The sequence below is a fragment of the Budorcas taxicolor genome, chromosome 8 (assembly GCF_023091745.1).
Source record: "Budorcas taxicolor isolate Tak-1 chromosome 8, Takin1.1, whole genome shotgun sequence".
NCBI classification, from domain to species: Eukaryota; Metazoa; Chordata; class Mammalia; order Artiodactyla; family Bovidae; genus Budorcas; species Budorcas taxicolor.
This window is the reverse complement of record NC_068917.1, coordinates 103,088,857-103,104,392: the sequence shown is the minus strand read 5'-3', so window position 1 is coordinate 103,104,392 and position 15,536 is coordinate 103,088,857. Positions and strand designations below refer to the sequence as shown.

Sequence of the window (15,536 nt, the reverse complement as noted above, 5' to 3'; positions counted from 1 at the left end):
TGACTCTTTGCGACCCCATGGACTGTAGCCCGCCAGGCTCCTCTGTCCATGGCATTCTCCAGGCGAGAGTACTGGAGTGGGCTGCCACTCCCTTCTCAAGGGGATCTTCCCAACCCAGGGCTTGAACCTGCATCTCTTATGTCTCCTGCACTGGCAGGCGGGTTCTTCACCACTAGCACCATCTGGAAAGCCCATATGGCAAATATCACCTAACAAAGAGTTACACTCCATCTCTTGTCCAATGTCTTATGGCTAAATACCATCCCACTGCTTTCCAAAATGTCTCTAAATTCAGCTGCTACTGTTTCCACTGCCTTTGCAGATATTTTGGGTAACTGTGTTAGGAGAAGATAGAAAGCGTAATTGGTCAAATGGAGCCCAGGATAGATCAAAGCTGATGTGAGTGAGAGAGAAACAGAGTTTAGGATTCAAACCGGATGTAGGCATGGCAGGGCTGCCAAGCAGAGGGGGAGGGTGCACCCAGCTGTGGGTAAGACAAACACCAACCTGACTGGTTGGGAAATGCTGAGACCACAGAGGCTACACTGAATGTCAAAGGGGGTGGGGCTGGCTGGAGGCCACGGCTTGCTGGGGCTGGGCTTTCTCGCAGGTTGCACACCATGGGGGTGAGTGGAGGTCTCAGGGGGTACCTTTGCTGCTGGGTCGGTCTCCCTCTGCCCAATGCTGGTGCATATTCCCTGGGCACGAGCTCCTTCACCAACTGCCAACCAAACAGGCAGGTTTGCTGACAAGCATCCACGGTCCAGTCCGAGAAGCGTGAGCCAAGTTGGGCACTTGGCCTCTCTCAGCACTAGCTCCAGCTCTGCCAGAAAACAGGAGGCGTCACAGGAGCTCCTGGATTCTGCACTTTAGGATCAAGCAGTGAAGGACCTGGAGCAGGACATCCCTTGGGCCCTAAAAGGATCTGAGCAGCTGGGCTTGCCTTTCGCCCGGTCCCCAGCTCCTCAGTTTCTCACTTCTCTTCACTCCCTGCCCTCTTCTTCCTCCTGCTGCCCTCCAGTCCTCACGCTTCTCCCCCATCCATCTCTGCTATCACCTTCTTCCTCCATTCTGTATCCCCTCTTTGGACCCCCTCCTTCCCTCTCCCTCAATTTCCCTCTTGCAGGTGCCCCACACCCCCAGACTTTTTCCTTCTCCTTACGGTCCCTTTCCACCCCATTTCCCCTCCTCCATTTCTCACTCTCCCTACCTTGCTCTCCACAGGATCTGGCTACCTTCCTCCTCACTTCCCTGAGCCCCACCACCCCCTCGGCCCCGCCCATCCGTGTTTGCTTTCCTCCCGGATCCGGATCCGGATGAAGGGGTTGCCCTGCCCGTGCCCCGCCCTGCCCCACTTCTGGCAGCTGGGGTCTTACTACATGGCCGAGGGCTCCGGGGCTCAGGCCCCCCGGAAAGGGCCCCTGCTTAACATCCAGCTCCTGCGAGCCCAGTATGAAGGCCTGAGACGGAAGCAGAGGGCCCAGGCCCACGTCGTGGTGCTCCCAAAAGGTAGGGCTGGGCAGGTGCTGGGGGCAGAGGACCTGGCTGTGGGCAGAACGGGTGGCAGAGCCGTGGGCACCGCAGGGCCAGGCCTCTGCGGGCCCCCCCCGGTGGACAAAAGCAGGGAGACAGGGTCAGAACAGAGGGGCTGGTGTGGGTGCCAGCTGAGGCAGGGGGCTCCAGCAGGGGGCGCTGGCAGGCAGCATGCCGCCCATTCCTGGCCTCTGCTCTTAGATTCTGATCTTGCTGAACTGGTCTGCCTGGTGAGCTGGGCTTGGCCTCCCCGGTAGGCCACGTGGGGAGAAGGGAGCTGTGCTTCTTGGCTGGGTCTCACTTGGGCACCTCCTACCAACCAGGGAAATGGGCTCTGGAGAGAGAACATGTGATATTTCCAACAGCCTGGGCATCGGCCAGAGGAAACACAGGGCTCAGGGACCCAGGAGGCACCCAGGCTCACCCATCAGCCGGAGAAGCATTGAGAGATAGAAGCCCCTCCTTCAGGGGAGAAGCCTCCCTTCCATTAGGAACTCAGATTTATTCGAGGAGGAAGTTAGGAGCACAAGACTCAAACCTCAGCCCCTCACCCTCTAAACCCAGAGGAACAAGTCAAGAGAAGCAGGAAGGCCCCTGAGAGGTGTAGTCTGTGCCCGGGGGTTTCTGTGGTGGTTTGCATCGTTCACACTCCCTGGGAGCCCACCCCGCTCTAGGCTGGGCTGGGAGGGAGTCAGGGGCCAGAGGGACTTCACTGCCGGGAAGTGACAGGAAGTGTGCTGCCATGGGCTAAAAGCGCCAACCAGTGGGATCTGTCTGCACTGACCTGGCACAGCCAAACAACACCCCCATCTGTGCAGGGCAGAGCTGACAGTTTCCTAAAGCTTTCCCATCCTCAGGGGTGTTTATTCACTCCGTCACTCAACATTCATTAAACCTGTATCAAGTGAAAGCTGATTTAGCACGCCTGTGATTCAGACTCACAAAACTATGTCATGTGTATGTCCCAAAGACATCACAAACTCAGCACACCGCATAGCGTTTACCAACCCTGCCCCAGCCTTCCCTGCTGGCCCCTTCTCCTGCATCCTGTAATTCAGAGCTCCTGCCGCCATCATCACTACGTGATGAGCAACCATGTCATGAGTTACGACAGGTTAAGACTCAGTCACTGCTTCTCCAGGGAAGACTTCTGACCCACAGGCTCGGTTAGGATCTTTCGGGGTACTTCTTTCACAGCAGTCTGCAAGTTCACATTCCCGCTCTAGCTGTGAGAAACAGTGTGCTGTCTGATGGGATGTCCCTGTACTTGGTCTCTGGAGGACAGCCTGAGCCCCAGCTTTGCTACTGACTTGCTCTGTGAGGCTTTGAACAAATCCTATAAATTCCTCTGTGATTCAGTTCCCTCATCTGTCAATCGGGAATAACTATAGTCCCCAAGGTATAAGATTGTGGTGGGAATGAAATAAATGAATATGGATAAAGCTCCTTGAGACTTTCTGTGCTGCTCGGCTAAGGACCAGGTCACCAGGTGATAGACACTGAGTTGGAAGGACACTTGAAGCACCTGGACTGGGCGTGAGGATTAAGGTGGTTCTCCAGGGAGAAATCAGAGTCTGATTACAAGCTGGGAAAGTGGTAGCTGCTCAGTCGTGTCCAACACTTTGCGATTCCATGGACTGTAGCCTGCCAGGCTCCTCTGCCCATGGAATTCTCCAGTCCACAAGACTGGACTGGGTTGCTATTTCCTTCTCCAGGGGATCTTCTGACCCAGGGATTGAAACCGAGTCCCCTGCATCGCAGGCAGATTCCCTGGTGGCTCAGACAGTAGAGAATCTGAGCAATTAACACATTCACTTTCAGATTATAAAAATGAAGTGAAAAAATGGTGGTAGAGGCAAAAAAGCAATTCTGCCTGCACGTTAGCAATAGGGTGGATGGTGATGCCACCCAGTGAGATAGGGAATATAGGAGAAAAATATTTCTGATAGAGAGAGATGAATTTGTGAATATGCTGCATTCGAGGACTTCCCTTATGGTCCAGTGGCTATGACTCTCAACACCAGAAGCCTGGGTTCAATCCCTGATCAGGGAAATACATCCCACATGCCATAACTAAAAATCCTGCATGCCACAACTAAAGATTCCATGTGCCACAACTAGGACCCGGCACAACCCAAATGAAAATTTTTAAACATGCTGCATTAGAGGGAATTACCCATAAAGCTTCCAACCAGCCTGGATCTCAGGAGAGTAATTTGGGCTGGAGATATAGATTTGGGGTCATCAACAAATTGTTGAAGTCACAGGCATAGATAAAACTGTGGGGGACCAATGCATAAACTGATAGGAGGCTGGGAGGACAATATAGAACGCTAAATTATTGAAGGCACAAGCAGAGGAAGAGAAGCCAGAGAAGACAGCAGTTGAAATGGTAGCAGATGAACACCAGCCTGAAAAAGGAAGGAAATTCAGACATGCTGACTCTTGGATGAACCCAGATGAATCTTGAGGACATTACGCTTAGCGAAATAAGCCAGTCACAAAAAGACAAATGCTGTAGTGATTTACTCATATGAGGTACATGGAGTTATCAAATCAGAGACAGTAAGTAGAATGGTGGTTGCCAGGGTGGGGGTGGAGGAGATGAAGAATTGTCGTTTAATGGGTAAAGTGTCAGTCTGGGAAAATGAAAAAGTTCTTGAGATCAGTTGTACAACCAAGTGACTGGACTTAACACTATTGAACAATACACTTCAAAATGGCTAAAGGTGGTAAGTTTTATGCTGTATGGGTCTTGCCACAATTTATTTCTCTTAAATGGAGGAGAAAGCCAGGAAATATTAATGCCATGAAGCCAAGCAAGTAGAGGGAATTTAGAAGACAGGAGCCCTCTGTGTCCAGCACATCTGAGACCCAGGAAGACAGACTGGTTATCGAGACTGGCTCCCAATAAAACTAGATTTCAGCATCTCAAGACACGGAGTTGTATCTGGAGGGGCAGGTATTCTGGGAGCTGATTAATGGCAGGCAGGCTCTGGAATTAGCTTTCCTCTTAACATTATGGGATGTATTCAGGTTCTAGAAATGGCAGGTGTTTTGGATTCCTAGTACTGGAGTCCAAGGGCTCCTCCTGGCTTTCCTCCTTCAACAGCATCTCTCTGCTCCCACTGTGGACATTGTCACCTACAGGGCCTTCTGCAGTGACAAATATCAGAATGCTCAAGGGAGCTTTGCTGACATTTCAGAGGCAATTCCAGGCTTGGTACAGGCCTCCTTTCTGTAGGAAAATGACATTCAGTCATTCCTCCAACCCTCGCAGCCACCAAGAGTTGACAAGAAACTGCCACATTCCACAAGGTGGTAAAAAGATGTCCCTGAGAAGGAACAGAGGCATCAGCCCAGCTGCTCATCCCTGAAGCCAGGGCAGGAGAGCAGACAGTGCTGCAACCATGTTTCCAGGACAGCGGCCACGAGACAAAAGATAAAGACCAGTCCTCCAATGGAGAAGGCAATGGCACCCCACTCCAATACTCTTGCCTGGAAAACCCCTGGACGGAGGAGTCTGGAAGGCTGCAGTCCATGGGGTCGCTGAGGGTCAGACACGACTGAGCAACTTCACTTTCACTTTTCACTTTCATGCATTGGAGAAGGAAATGGCAACCCACTCCAGTACTCTTGCCTGGAGAATCCTAGGGACGGGGGAGCCTGGTGGGCTGCCATCTATGGGGTCGCACAGAGTTGGACACGACTGAAGTGACTTAGCAGCAGTCCTCCTAAAGGAGCTGCTTCAAACACAGCCCCTCCTCCTCTGCCTTGGATGCTAAACCCACCATCAGAACCCCATAACACCAAAGAATAACCCCTTTCCACTGGCCAGTGTATATGAATCACACCTGTGGGTGGACATGTGTGTGCCCTTGCTCCTGGTTGGTCTTTCAGCCTCAAATGTGCATTTCCCAGCTCTCCCTAGGGTTCACTCCCTCACCGCAAAGACTGGAATCTATTATTAAACTCTCTCATTCTTGAATTTTTTTCCACAGCACTGCTTACCATTGGAACTTTTATTACTTATTCGTTTTCTACTCCATTGTTTATCCCAGGACTTGGGAATACAGTAATGAACACCGAGACAAAAACTACCCCTTTATGATGTGGTCTAGTGGAGTAGAAAGTGAAAGGGTTGGATCCCTGGGTTGGGAAGATCCCCTGGAGAAGGGAATGGCAGCCCACTCCAGTATTTTTGCCTGGGAAATCCCACGCACAGAGGAGCCTAGTGGGCTACGGTCCATGGGGTCGCGAAGAGTCGGACATGACTCTGCAACTAACACTTTCACTTTCTACTTCACTAGACCATATCATGAAGGGGTAGATTTTGTCTCAAGACCTCAAATATATAATGCCTGGCACATTATAAATACTTAATAATGGACTGAATGAATAGTCATGCATGACTGGGTGTGTGTTAGAGACAGTGTGTGCACTGGGGATCTGACCTCCTTGATGTCCTGGGCGTGGACTTTCTCAGCTTGAAAGCTCTGAGAACCCTCCCAAACGAGGGCTGCCCCTGTACCTTCCTGCGGTGACCCTGTTGGTGTCTTGCTTTCTCAGGAGGGAACCTGCCCGCCCCAGCCGAGTCCCTGGTCAGTGTGGTTTGGATTAACAAGGAGAAAAGGCATTCCCTGACCCCGGAAGAGGCGGCTCCTGAGGCAGAGGAGACGCTGGAGGAGGATGACAGGGGCTGTCTCCAGACCCCCGAGTCTCCGTGGCACACGCACCTAGAGATGCACCGCCTGGTCCAAACCTTCCACCAGGGAACCGGTCTTCACGTAAAACACAAGGACAAGTTCACGGGCTCTGAGCAAAGGCTCCCAGGCTTGTTTGAAGACACTCAGATGACTCAGCAAGAAACCACCATCCCAGAAACAGCCCAGCCTGAGTGCCAAGCGGACGAGTCACATACAAAGGCAGTGGGATCTGGCTTCCACGTGGGCACGCAGGGCCCTCCTGCCATAAAGAGGCTACACCGGGCTGGAAAACCAGCTCACTATCCATTTCCCCAGAGGAAAACTCCCAGGATCTCCCAGGCTGCCCGGAACCTGGGCTTATATGGTCCAGCCTGAAGCTCTCTACTCAGAGGCCTCAACTTTGAGGCCACGTACGGCCTCATCAAGGAAGCTGGGAGGCAGAGGCGCAACTAAGGCCTGGAGCTGTGGGCGGAGCTGAGTGGCATCAGTTGTGAGTCAGACTGTGGGAAATGAACTTCACAGTGGGCACAGGGTCTTGTGCCTCAAAAAAAAAAAAAAAAGGAAAAGAGACTGCCCAGACCAGACTGCTCACAGCTCAGGATGAAAGAGTGCTGTCCCATCAGCACAGCCCCATTCTGCTCACAAAAGAAGACAGAGCTGTGGACATCGGCTCGGTCCCTGGATCTAGAGAATTCTGAAACATAAAACAGAGACCCTAGTCAATGGAAGCCTCGGCAGTGCCCTGGAGTCAACAGGCGTGGGCAACCATGTTTTCAGTAACTTCTCAGGATTCCTCCCATGTTCTGGGGAAGAGGAGCTCCTAGAACTGTCTCCTTCTGGTTGCTATGCCTGGAGGCCAGCACACTTAGAAGTCATTCCCTTCATTCACAGTGACCACAGCATCTCAGCCCCGGCCTCCCAGAATATAGTCACCCTGGGTAAAAAGGGTCAAAACAAGGTTACCTACTGTTCTGTGTGTTTAAGGGTCTTTAGGAAGAGTTGGTGATCTCTCCCCTCTCATTGAGACTGCGCATTCCAGCCTCATTATAGATTTATTTCCTTTTCCCCTTCTCCCTCCATCCTTTCTTCTTTCCTATTTGTCTTCTCTCTCCTTTCCTTTCTCAGTCTCTCTCTCTCCAAATTAAACATTGCCCATCCCTGCAGATATATAGTAACAGAAGCCTCGGAGAAGGAAACAAAGCAATGTTCCTGCTTGGAAAGTATATGTTCCTCAAAAACTGCTCCCTTTTCAGCCACATTTGAATCATTCAGATCCTTCCTGGTATATTTTAAACCAAAGTGAAGCAACTGTTATTTCGTTAGTGGGGAAGAAAGTATCTTACCTGGTCAACTTTAATCAACACACTTAAACACACCTAAGGTGACATTTCCTCACGCTAGCTTCTCTCTCTGTAAAGTTTTACCCACATCTTCCTTCTTCCCCATGGTGCTTCAGTCTTGCCCACTCACATGGAGAGTTGTTAGCTAGGAGTGTCATTTTCTCTTAAAAACACATATGTGCCTTCTTGAGCCACCCTGAAACTCCCTCCAACCTGGGGATTCATTTCGATTCCTTTTGTGGATAATTAATGAGTCAGTTGTTAATTTTTTACAGTCTAATAAAACACAAGACATTTTGCTGAAAACAAAACAACTTTATCCTTCGCTTTTATTTTAAGGAGGCTTCCCACAAGTCAGTCCTCTTTCTAACACGGTAATCAGGATAGGATATGTTTTGCTGAGTAACAAACAAGCTCCAAATCTCACCATAGGAGCTTACTTTTCGTTCACTCATAGACATCTCACTGTGGATATGGGCAAACTTCCAGCCCAGCTCTCTTATAAGTACTACCACTAATTCAAGCTTCTTCAATCTTGTGGCACCACCTTATCAACACTGGTTTCCCTAGTTACTGCAGCAGAAGAAGAAAGTGTATTAAAGAGTCACAAACCAGCTCTCAAACCACTTTGCTTATGTTTCATTGTCCAAAACAAGTAACACAGACATATTTCCACTTCACGGGTATAAAGGAAATGCAGCGAGAGCCCGGCTCCTCCCATCCTTGGGAGCTAGAGTCGAATACTCCCTCTGAATGTCACCCTCCACCACGTGTCCCACCGGCTGTGTGAGAAACAGTGCCCCAGAGAGGCATCGCATGATCACTACCTAATACTTCATGCCTGGCCTCTTTTGTTGACCTTATATATTATTTTGAAAAAGAAAAAAAGGGTTTTAAACTTGCTTTTCTTGGGTTTTGAGAGAGGCATTCGAACATTCTTTTGGCTTTCTGGAAATATTAGAAATGTTCTGTGGTGCTACTTCTAGGATCAGGTCCTTCCTGGGGGAATCTTTCTTCTTTGGTAGTGACTATCCTGTTTAAGATCTCTGCATCCCACGAAAACCATATATGAAAGGCATATATGTGGAATCTAGAGAAATGTACAGATGAACCCATTTCGAGTGCGGGAACAGAGATGCAGATGTACAGAAGGAACAGTGGACACGGGGTGCGAAGGGCGGGGCGGGACGAACCGGGAGAGTGGCAGTGACGCCTATGCCCGGCCATGGGTAAAACAGAAAGCTGGTGCGGAGCCGCTCCCAGCACAGGAAGCTCAGCTCGGCACCCTGTGATGATCTAGAGGGGTGGGACGCGGGTGGCGGTGGCAGGTCTAAGCGGGAGGGCATATGTATACATATAGCTGAATCACTTTGTTGTACAGCAGAAACTAATGTAACACTGCAAAGCAAGGATACCCCAATAAAAGAAAAAAATAAAGACCTCTGCATCCCAGTTTGTAAGTGGGGTTCAGTTCAGTTGTGTCTGACTCTTTGAGACCCCATGAATCGCAGCAAGCCAGGCCTCCTTGTCCATCACCAACTCCCGGAGTTCACCCAAACTCATGTCCATCGAGTCGATGATGCCATCCAGTCGATGATGCCATCCAGACATCTCATCCTCGGTCGTCCCCTTCTCCTCCTGCCCCCAATCCCTCCCAGCATCAGGGTCTTTTCCAATGAGTCAACTCTTCCCATGGGGTGGCCAGAGTATTGGAGTTTCAGCTTTAGCATCAGTCCTTCCAATGAACACCCAGGACTGATCTCTTTTAGGATGGTCTGGTTTGATCTCCTTGCAGTCCAAGGGACTCTCAAGAGTCTTCTCCAATATCACAGTTTAAAAGCATCAATTCTTCAGTGCTCAGCTTTCTTCATAGTCCAACTCTCACATCCATACACGACCACTCGAAAAACCATAGCCTTGACTAGACAGACCTTTGTTGGCAAAGTAACATCTCTGCTTTTTAATATACTGTCTAGGTTGGTCATAACTTTCCTTCCAAGGAGTAAGCATCTTTTAATTTCATGGCTGCAATCACCATCTGTAGTGATTTTGGAGCCCCCCAAAATAAAGTCTGACACCGTTTCCACTGTTTCCCCATCTATTTCCCATGAAGTGATAGGACCAGATGCCATGATCTTAGTTTTCTGAATGTTGAGCTTTAAGCCAACTTTCTCACTCTCCTCTTTCACTTTCGGCTTTTTAGTTTCTCTTCACTTTCTGCCATAAGGGTGGTGTCATCCGCATATCTGAGGTGATTGATATTTCTCCCAGCAATCTTGGTTCCAGCTTGGGCTTCTTCCAGCCCAGCGTTTCTCATGATGTACTCTGCATAGAAGTTAAATAAGCAGGGTGACAATATACAGCCTTGATGTACTCCTTTTCCTATTTGGAACCAGTCTGTTGTTCCATGTCCAGTTCTAACTGTTGCTTCCTGACCTGCATATAGGTTTCTGAAGAGGCAGATCAGGTGGTCTGGTATTCCCATCTCTTTCAGAATTTTCCAGTTTCTTGTGACCCACACAGTCAAAGGCTTTGGCATAGTCAATAAAGCAGAAATAGATGTTTTCCTGGAACTCTCTTGCTTTTTCGATGATCCAGCGGATGTTGGCAATTTGATCTCTGGTTCCTCTGCCTTTTCTAAAACCTTGAACATCTGGAAGTTCACAGTTCACATATTGCTGAAGCCTGGCTTGGAGAATTTTGAGCATTACTTTACTTGCATGTGAGATGAGTGCAATTGTGCGGTAGTTTGACCATTCCTTGGCAGTGAGTGGAGTACCCTAGATTTAAAGCCAATAGTTCTAACACGGTTATATAACTTGCTCAAGGTGGCACAGCTAGGAAACTGCAAAATGAGAAGTAACCTCAGGCAGCCACACTCCAGTGTGTTAGGTACATTGCTGTGCTCAGTCCTGTCTGACTCTTGTGACTCCATGGACTGTAGTCTGCCAGGCTCCTCTGTGCATGGGAATTCCCAAGCAAGAAAACTGGAGTGGGTTGCATGCCCTCCTCCAGGGGATCTTCCCAATTGAGGGACTGAACTCACATCTCTTATATCTCCTGTACTGGCAGGTGGGTTCTTTACCACTAGCACCATCTGGGAAGCCCTAAAACTATCATTCGGTTCAGTTCAGTTGCTCAGTCGTGTCAGACTCTCTGCGACGCCATGAACCACAGCACGCCAGGCCTCCCTGTCCATCACCAACTCCTGGAGTTCACCCAAACCCATGTTCATCGAGTCAAAAACTACCATACAATTTAGCAATCCCACTCCTGGGCATGTATCCAGATAAAACTATAATTTGAAAAGATACATGCACCCTCAATGTTCATAGAAGCACTATTTACAATAGCCAAGAAATGGAAACAATCTAAATGCCCATCGATAGATGAATGGATAAAGAAGATGTGATACCTATATACAATGGAATGGTTCAATTCAGGTAGGTTTAGTCGCTCAGTTGTGTCTGACTCTTTGCAACTCCATGGACTGGGAACTTTCATGTTCAGTTCAGTCACTCAGTCAAGTCAGATTCTTTAAGACTCCATGAACGGCAGCACGCCAGGCCTCCCTGTCCATCACCAACTCCCAGAGTCCACCCAAACCCATGTCCATTGAGTCAGTGATGCCATCCAACCATCTCATCCTCTGTCGTCCCCTTCTCCTCCCACCCTCAATCTTTCCCAGCATCAGGGTCTTTTCAAATGTATCAGTTCTTTGCATCAGGTGGCCAAAGTATTGGAGTTTCAGCTTCAACATCAGTCTTTCCAATGAACACCCAAGACTGATCTTCTTTAGGATGGACTGGTTGGATCTCCTTGCAGTCCAAGGGACTCTCAAGAGTTGCCGGGGGCCAGCGTGAGGAATCCCGCCGGTGACAAGGTCATGCGGAAGGAAGCCTGACAAAATTCAAGGACGTGATCAGGCTTCAGGGGATCCCCCTGGAATTTCCTGAGCATCCACCCCCCAAGACCAGAGTCTGACTGCTTTTCCACTCTTCTAATATTCTCTGGAAAAAGTCAAATCAGGGCTTTAGTCTTCTGCATTTGAAAGGGATGTTTCAGTTAAACCCCTCTGATAGCTCTCTAGCTTGCCTAACAGGTTCCCCTGGACCTCTTACAGCTTGTGAATTGCTTACAGCCCCCCAACTGCGAGAGGCACAAAGCTTAACAGCATCTTAAAGATACAGAGCCTTTGCTAAAGAGCTAAAAATCATATTGGTGACGGGTTTTCCCTGTTAACTCAATGATTGCTGCCAGGCCTCCATATTCTTTATCTTTTAGGCACCTGGGAGGATGTTAATCAATGTAAATGGGATATGGAAAAAGATATATAATACTTTTGATGTTAGCAACACTAGACTTTTAATTACTCTTCTTTTGTTATAAATCACTGTACTCCTTTTACTTGTTATAAACTGCTGTATATTTGCTATGTAAGAATGTAACTTTAGTGTTTTTCTGAGAGTGGCCCCAGACTTTGGAAAGATCAACACAAATAAGCCTTCTGGTTGACAAACCTTATCAGAAAAGGACTGTAAAATGTTAATTGGCCCTTTCGGCCAGAAGATGATGTAAATTACCTAAGATTTGTCTATACAACTAGGTATGCAGAGAGAAAAGCCTGGTTTTGATAAGAATCTGGGCTGCTAACGCTGCATAATTTTGTGTTACCCATTGATCTCCATGTATTATCAAAAGTATAAAAGGCCTTCTGAACAATAAAGGATGGACCAGTTTCTCGGACAAGTCTCTCGGCCTAGTTTCTTGGGAATCTGGCTCCCCCCGTGTCTCTCTCTCTCTCTTTTTCTCCCTCTTGCTCCCTCTCCTCTTTACTCTAATTTCAGGCTGAATTCCCATCTGGAGCGGGGCGGCTCACCAAGTCTACTTACTTGTCCTGGCTTCTAAGACCCGCGTGAAAGGGAGCCTAAGGAGGGGCACTCTTCAATATTCAAGTGGGTGCCGGTGGCCCAACGTAGACGGTACAAATCTCTTGTCCTGAGATTTTATTGGTCTTCCCCGTAAGCCAAGTTATTCAGCCTCCTTTCTCCCCTAAAATTTCCTACTATACTATTTCCTCTTAATCTCTTTATATTTCTAATTAAACAAATAAGTTTTTCCCTTGCCTCTCCGTCTCCCCTTCGAATCACCCTGGTTCCACCGGGGCTGGACCCCAGCAAAGAGTCTTCTCCAACACCACAGTTCAAAAGTATCAATTCTTCAGCACTCAGCTTTCTTTATCATCCAACTCTCACATCCATACATGACTACTGGAAAAACCATAGCCTTGACTAGACGGATCTTTGTTAGCAAAGTAATCTCTCTGCTTTTTAATATGCCATCTACATTAGTCATAGCTTTTCTTCCAAGGAGCAAGTGCCTTTTAATTTCATGGCTGCAGTCACCATCTGCAGTGATTTTGGAGCCCAAGAAAAATAAAGTCACTCACTGTTTCCATTGTTTGGAAACAATGGGGAAACATTCCACTGTTTCCCCATCTATTTCCCATGAAGTGATGGGATCAAATGCCATGATCTTAGTTTTCTGAATGTTGAGTTTTAAGCCAACTTTCATCAAGAGGCTCTTTAGTTCTTCTTTGCTTTTGGCCATAAGGGTGGTGTCATCTGCGTATCTAAGGTTATTGATGTTTCTCCTGGCAATCTTGATTCCAGCTTGTGCTCATCCAGCCTGGCAGTTCTCATGATATACTCCGCATATAAGTTAAATAAGTAGAGTGACAATATGTAGCCTTGACATACTCCTTTCCCGATTTGCAACCAGTCTGTTGTTTCATGTCCAGTTCTAACTATTGCTTCTTGACCTGCATAAAGATTTCTCAGGAGGCAGGTAAGGTGGTCTGGTATTCCCATCTCTTGAAGGATTTTCCACCGTTTGTTGTGATCCACACAGTCAAAAGCTTTGGTGTAGTTAATAAAGCAGATGTTTTTCTGTAACTCCTGTGCTTTTTTGATGATCCAGTGGATGTGGGCAATTTGATCTCTGGTTCCTCTGCCTTTTCTAAAACCAGCTTGAACAACTGGAAGTTCACGGTTCTTGTATTGCTAAAGCCTGGCTTGGAGAATTTTGAGCATTACTTTACTAGCATGTGAGATGAGTACAGTTGTGCGGTAGGTTTGAACATTCTTTGGCATTGCCTTTCTTTGGGATTGGAATGAAAACTGGCCTTTTCCAGTCCTGTGGCCTCTGCTGAGTTTTCCAAATTTGCTGGCATATTGAGTGCAGCACTTTCACAGTGTCAGCTTCCAGGATTTGAAATAGCTCAGCTGGAATTCCATCACCTCCACTAGCTTTGTTCGTAGTGATGCTTCCTAAGGCTCACTTGACTTCTCATTCCATGATGTCTGGCTTTAGGTGAGTGATCACACCATCATGATTATCTGGGTTGTGAAGATCTTTTTTGTATAGTTCTTCTGTGTATTGTTTTCACCTCTACCTTTATGGAATACTACTCGTCATAAAACAGAATGGACTAATGCCATCTGCAATAACATGGATGCAAATAGAGATTAATATGCTAAGTGAAGTAAGTCAGAAAGAGAAAGATGAATATTATATCCCTTATATATGTGACATCTAAAATATGATACAGAACTTCTCTGGTGGTACAGTGGATAAGAATCTGCCTGACAGTTCAGGTAACAAGGGGTTGATCCCTGGTCCAGGAAGATTCCACATGCCGTGGGGCAACTAAGCCCGTGCGCCCCAACTACTGATCCTGAGCCCTAGGGCTCTTGAGCACAACTACTGAGCCTTGTGTGTTGCAACTACTGAAGGCCATGAGCTTACAGCACGTGCTCTGCAACAAGAGAAACCACCACAGTGAGAGGCCTGGGCACCCCCACAAAGAGCAGCCCCCACTCTGCACAACAAGAGAAAGCCCATGCAGAGCAACAAACACTCAGCACAACCAAAAATTAAATAAATTTAAAAATAATGACACAAATGAGCTTATCTATGGAACAGAAATAGACTCACAGAGAACAGACTCGTGGTTGTCCAGGGGAGAGGGGGAGGGAAGGATTGGGAGTAGGGGATTACAACTAATTATACATGGGATGGATAAACTATTATATATAGGATGGATAAACAACAAGGTCCTACTGTATCACACAGGGAACTACATTCAATAAATCATGATGGAAAAGAATATTAGAAAGTGTCAGTCAGTTCAGGTTAATTGCACAGTCATGTTCTACTCTTTGTGACCCCATGAACGGCAGCACGCCAGGCCTCTCTATCACCAACTCCTGGAGTTCACCCAAACTCATGTCCATTGAGTCAGTGATGCCATCCAACCATCTCAACCTCTGTCTTCCCCTTCTCCTCCTGCTTTCAATCTTTCCCAGCATCAGGGTCTTTTCCAATGAGTCAGCTCTTCGCATGAGGGGGCCAAAATATTGGAGTTTCAGCTTCAACCGATGAACACCCAGGACTGATCTCCTTTAGGATGGACTGGTTGGATCTCTTTGCAGTCCAAGGGACTCTCAAGAGTCTTCTCCAACAACACAGTTCAAAAGCATCAATTCTTCTGTGCTCAGCTTTCTTTATAGTCCACTCTCACATCCATACATGACCACTGGAAAAATCATAGTCTTGACTAGACGGACCTTTGTTGGCAAAGTAAAGTCTCTGCTTTTTAACATAGCAGATACTAAAACACTGTAAATGAACTCTATGTCAACTAATTACCAGTTGTCTGGTAAGAATTGTGATCAATTCTGTCAAAAGTCAGAAAATATTTGTCCTTAAGGAATCACAAGTTGCTTTTTGGTAGGGGTTCTATAAATAGACAAACAGGAGTTATTTTAGAGTAACAATCTGATATGTACCCTGAGTTTCTGGCAGGTATTTGTATGATCAGGTCAAAAGGTCAGATTCCATACAGCTGAGCCCTGTACCAGTCACACTCCCTTCATGGCCTCCCAGGTCCACTTCA

At 47.6% G+C, this 15,536-nt stretch overlaps 1 protein-coding gene across 1 annotated transcript; it reads left to right on the top strand.

Annotated features, from left to right (window-relative positions):
* Positions 1-1,169: 1,169 nt before the first annotated feature.
* Positions 1,170-6,614, top strand: C8H9orf152 (chromosome 8 C9orf152 homolog). Its single transcript, XM_052645420.1, has 2 exons — positions 1,170-1,509; positions 6,103-6,614. Exons 1-2 carry the CDS (start codon positions 1,317-1,319, stop codon positions 6,612-6,614), a joined length of 705 nt encoding a protein of 234 aa, XP_052501380.1. The 5' UTR covers positions 1,170-1,316.
* The last annotated feature ends 8,922 nt before the right edge of the window (positions 6,615-15,536 follow it).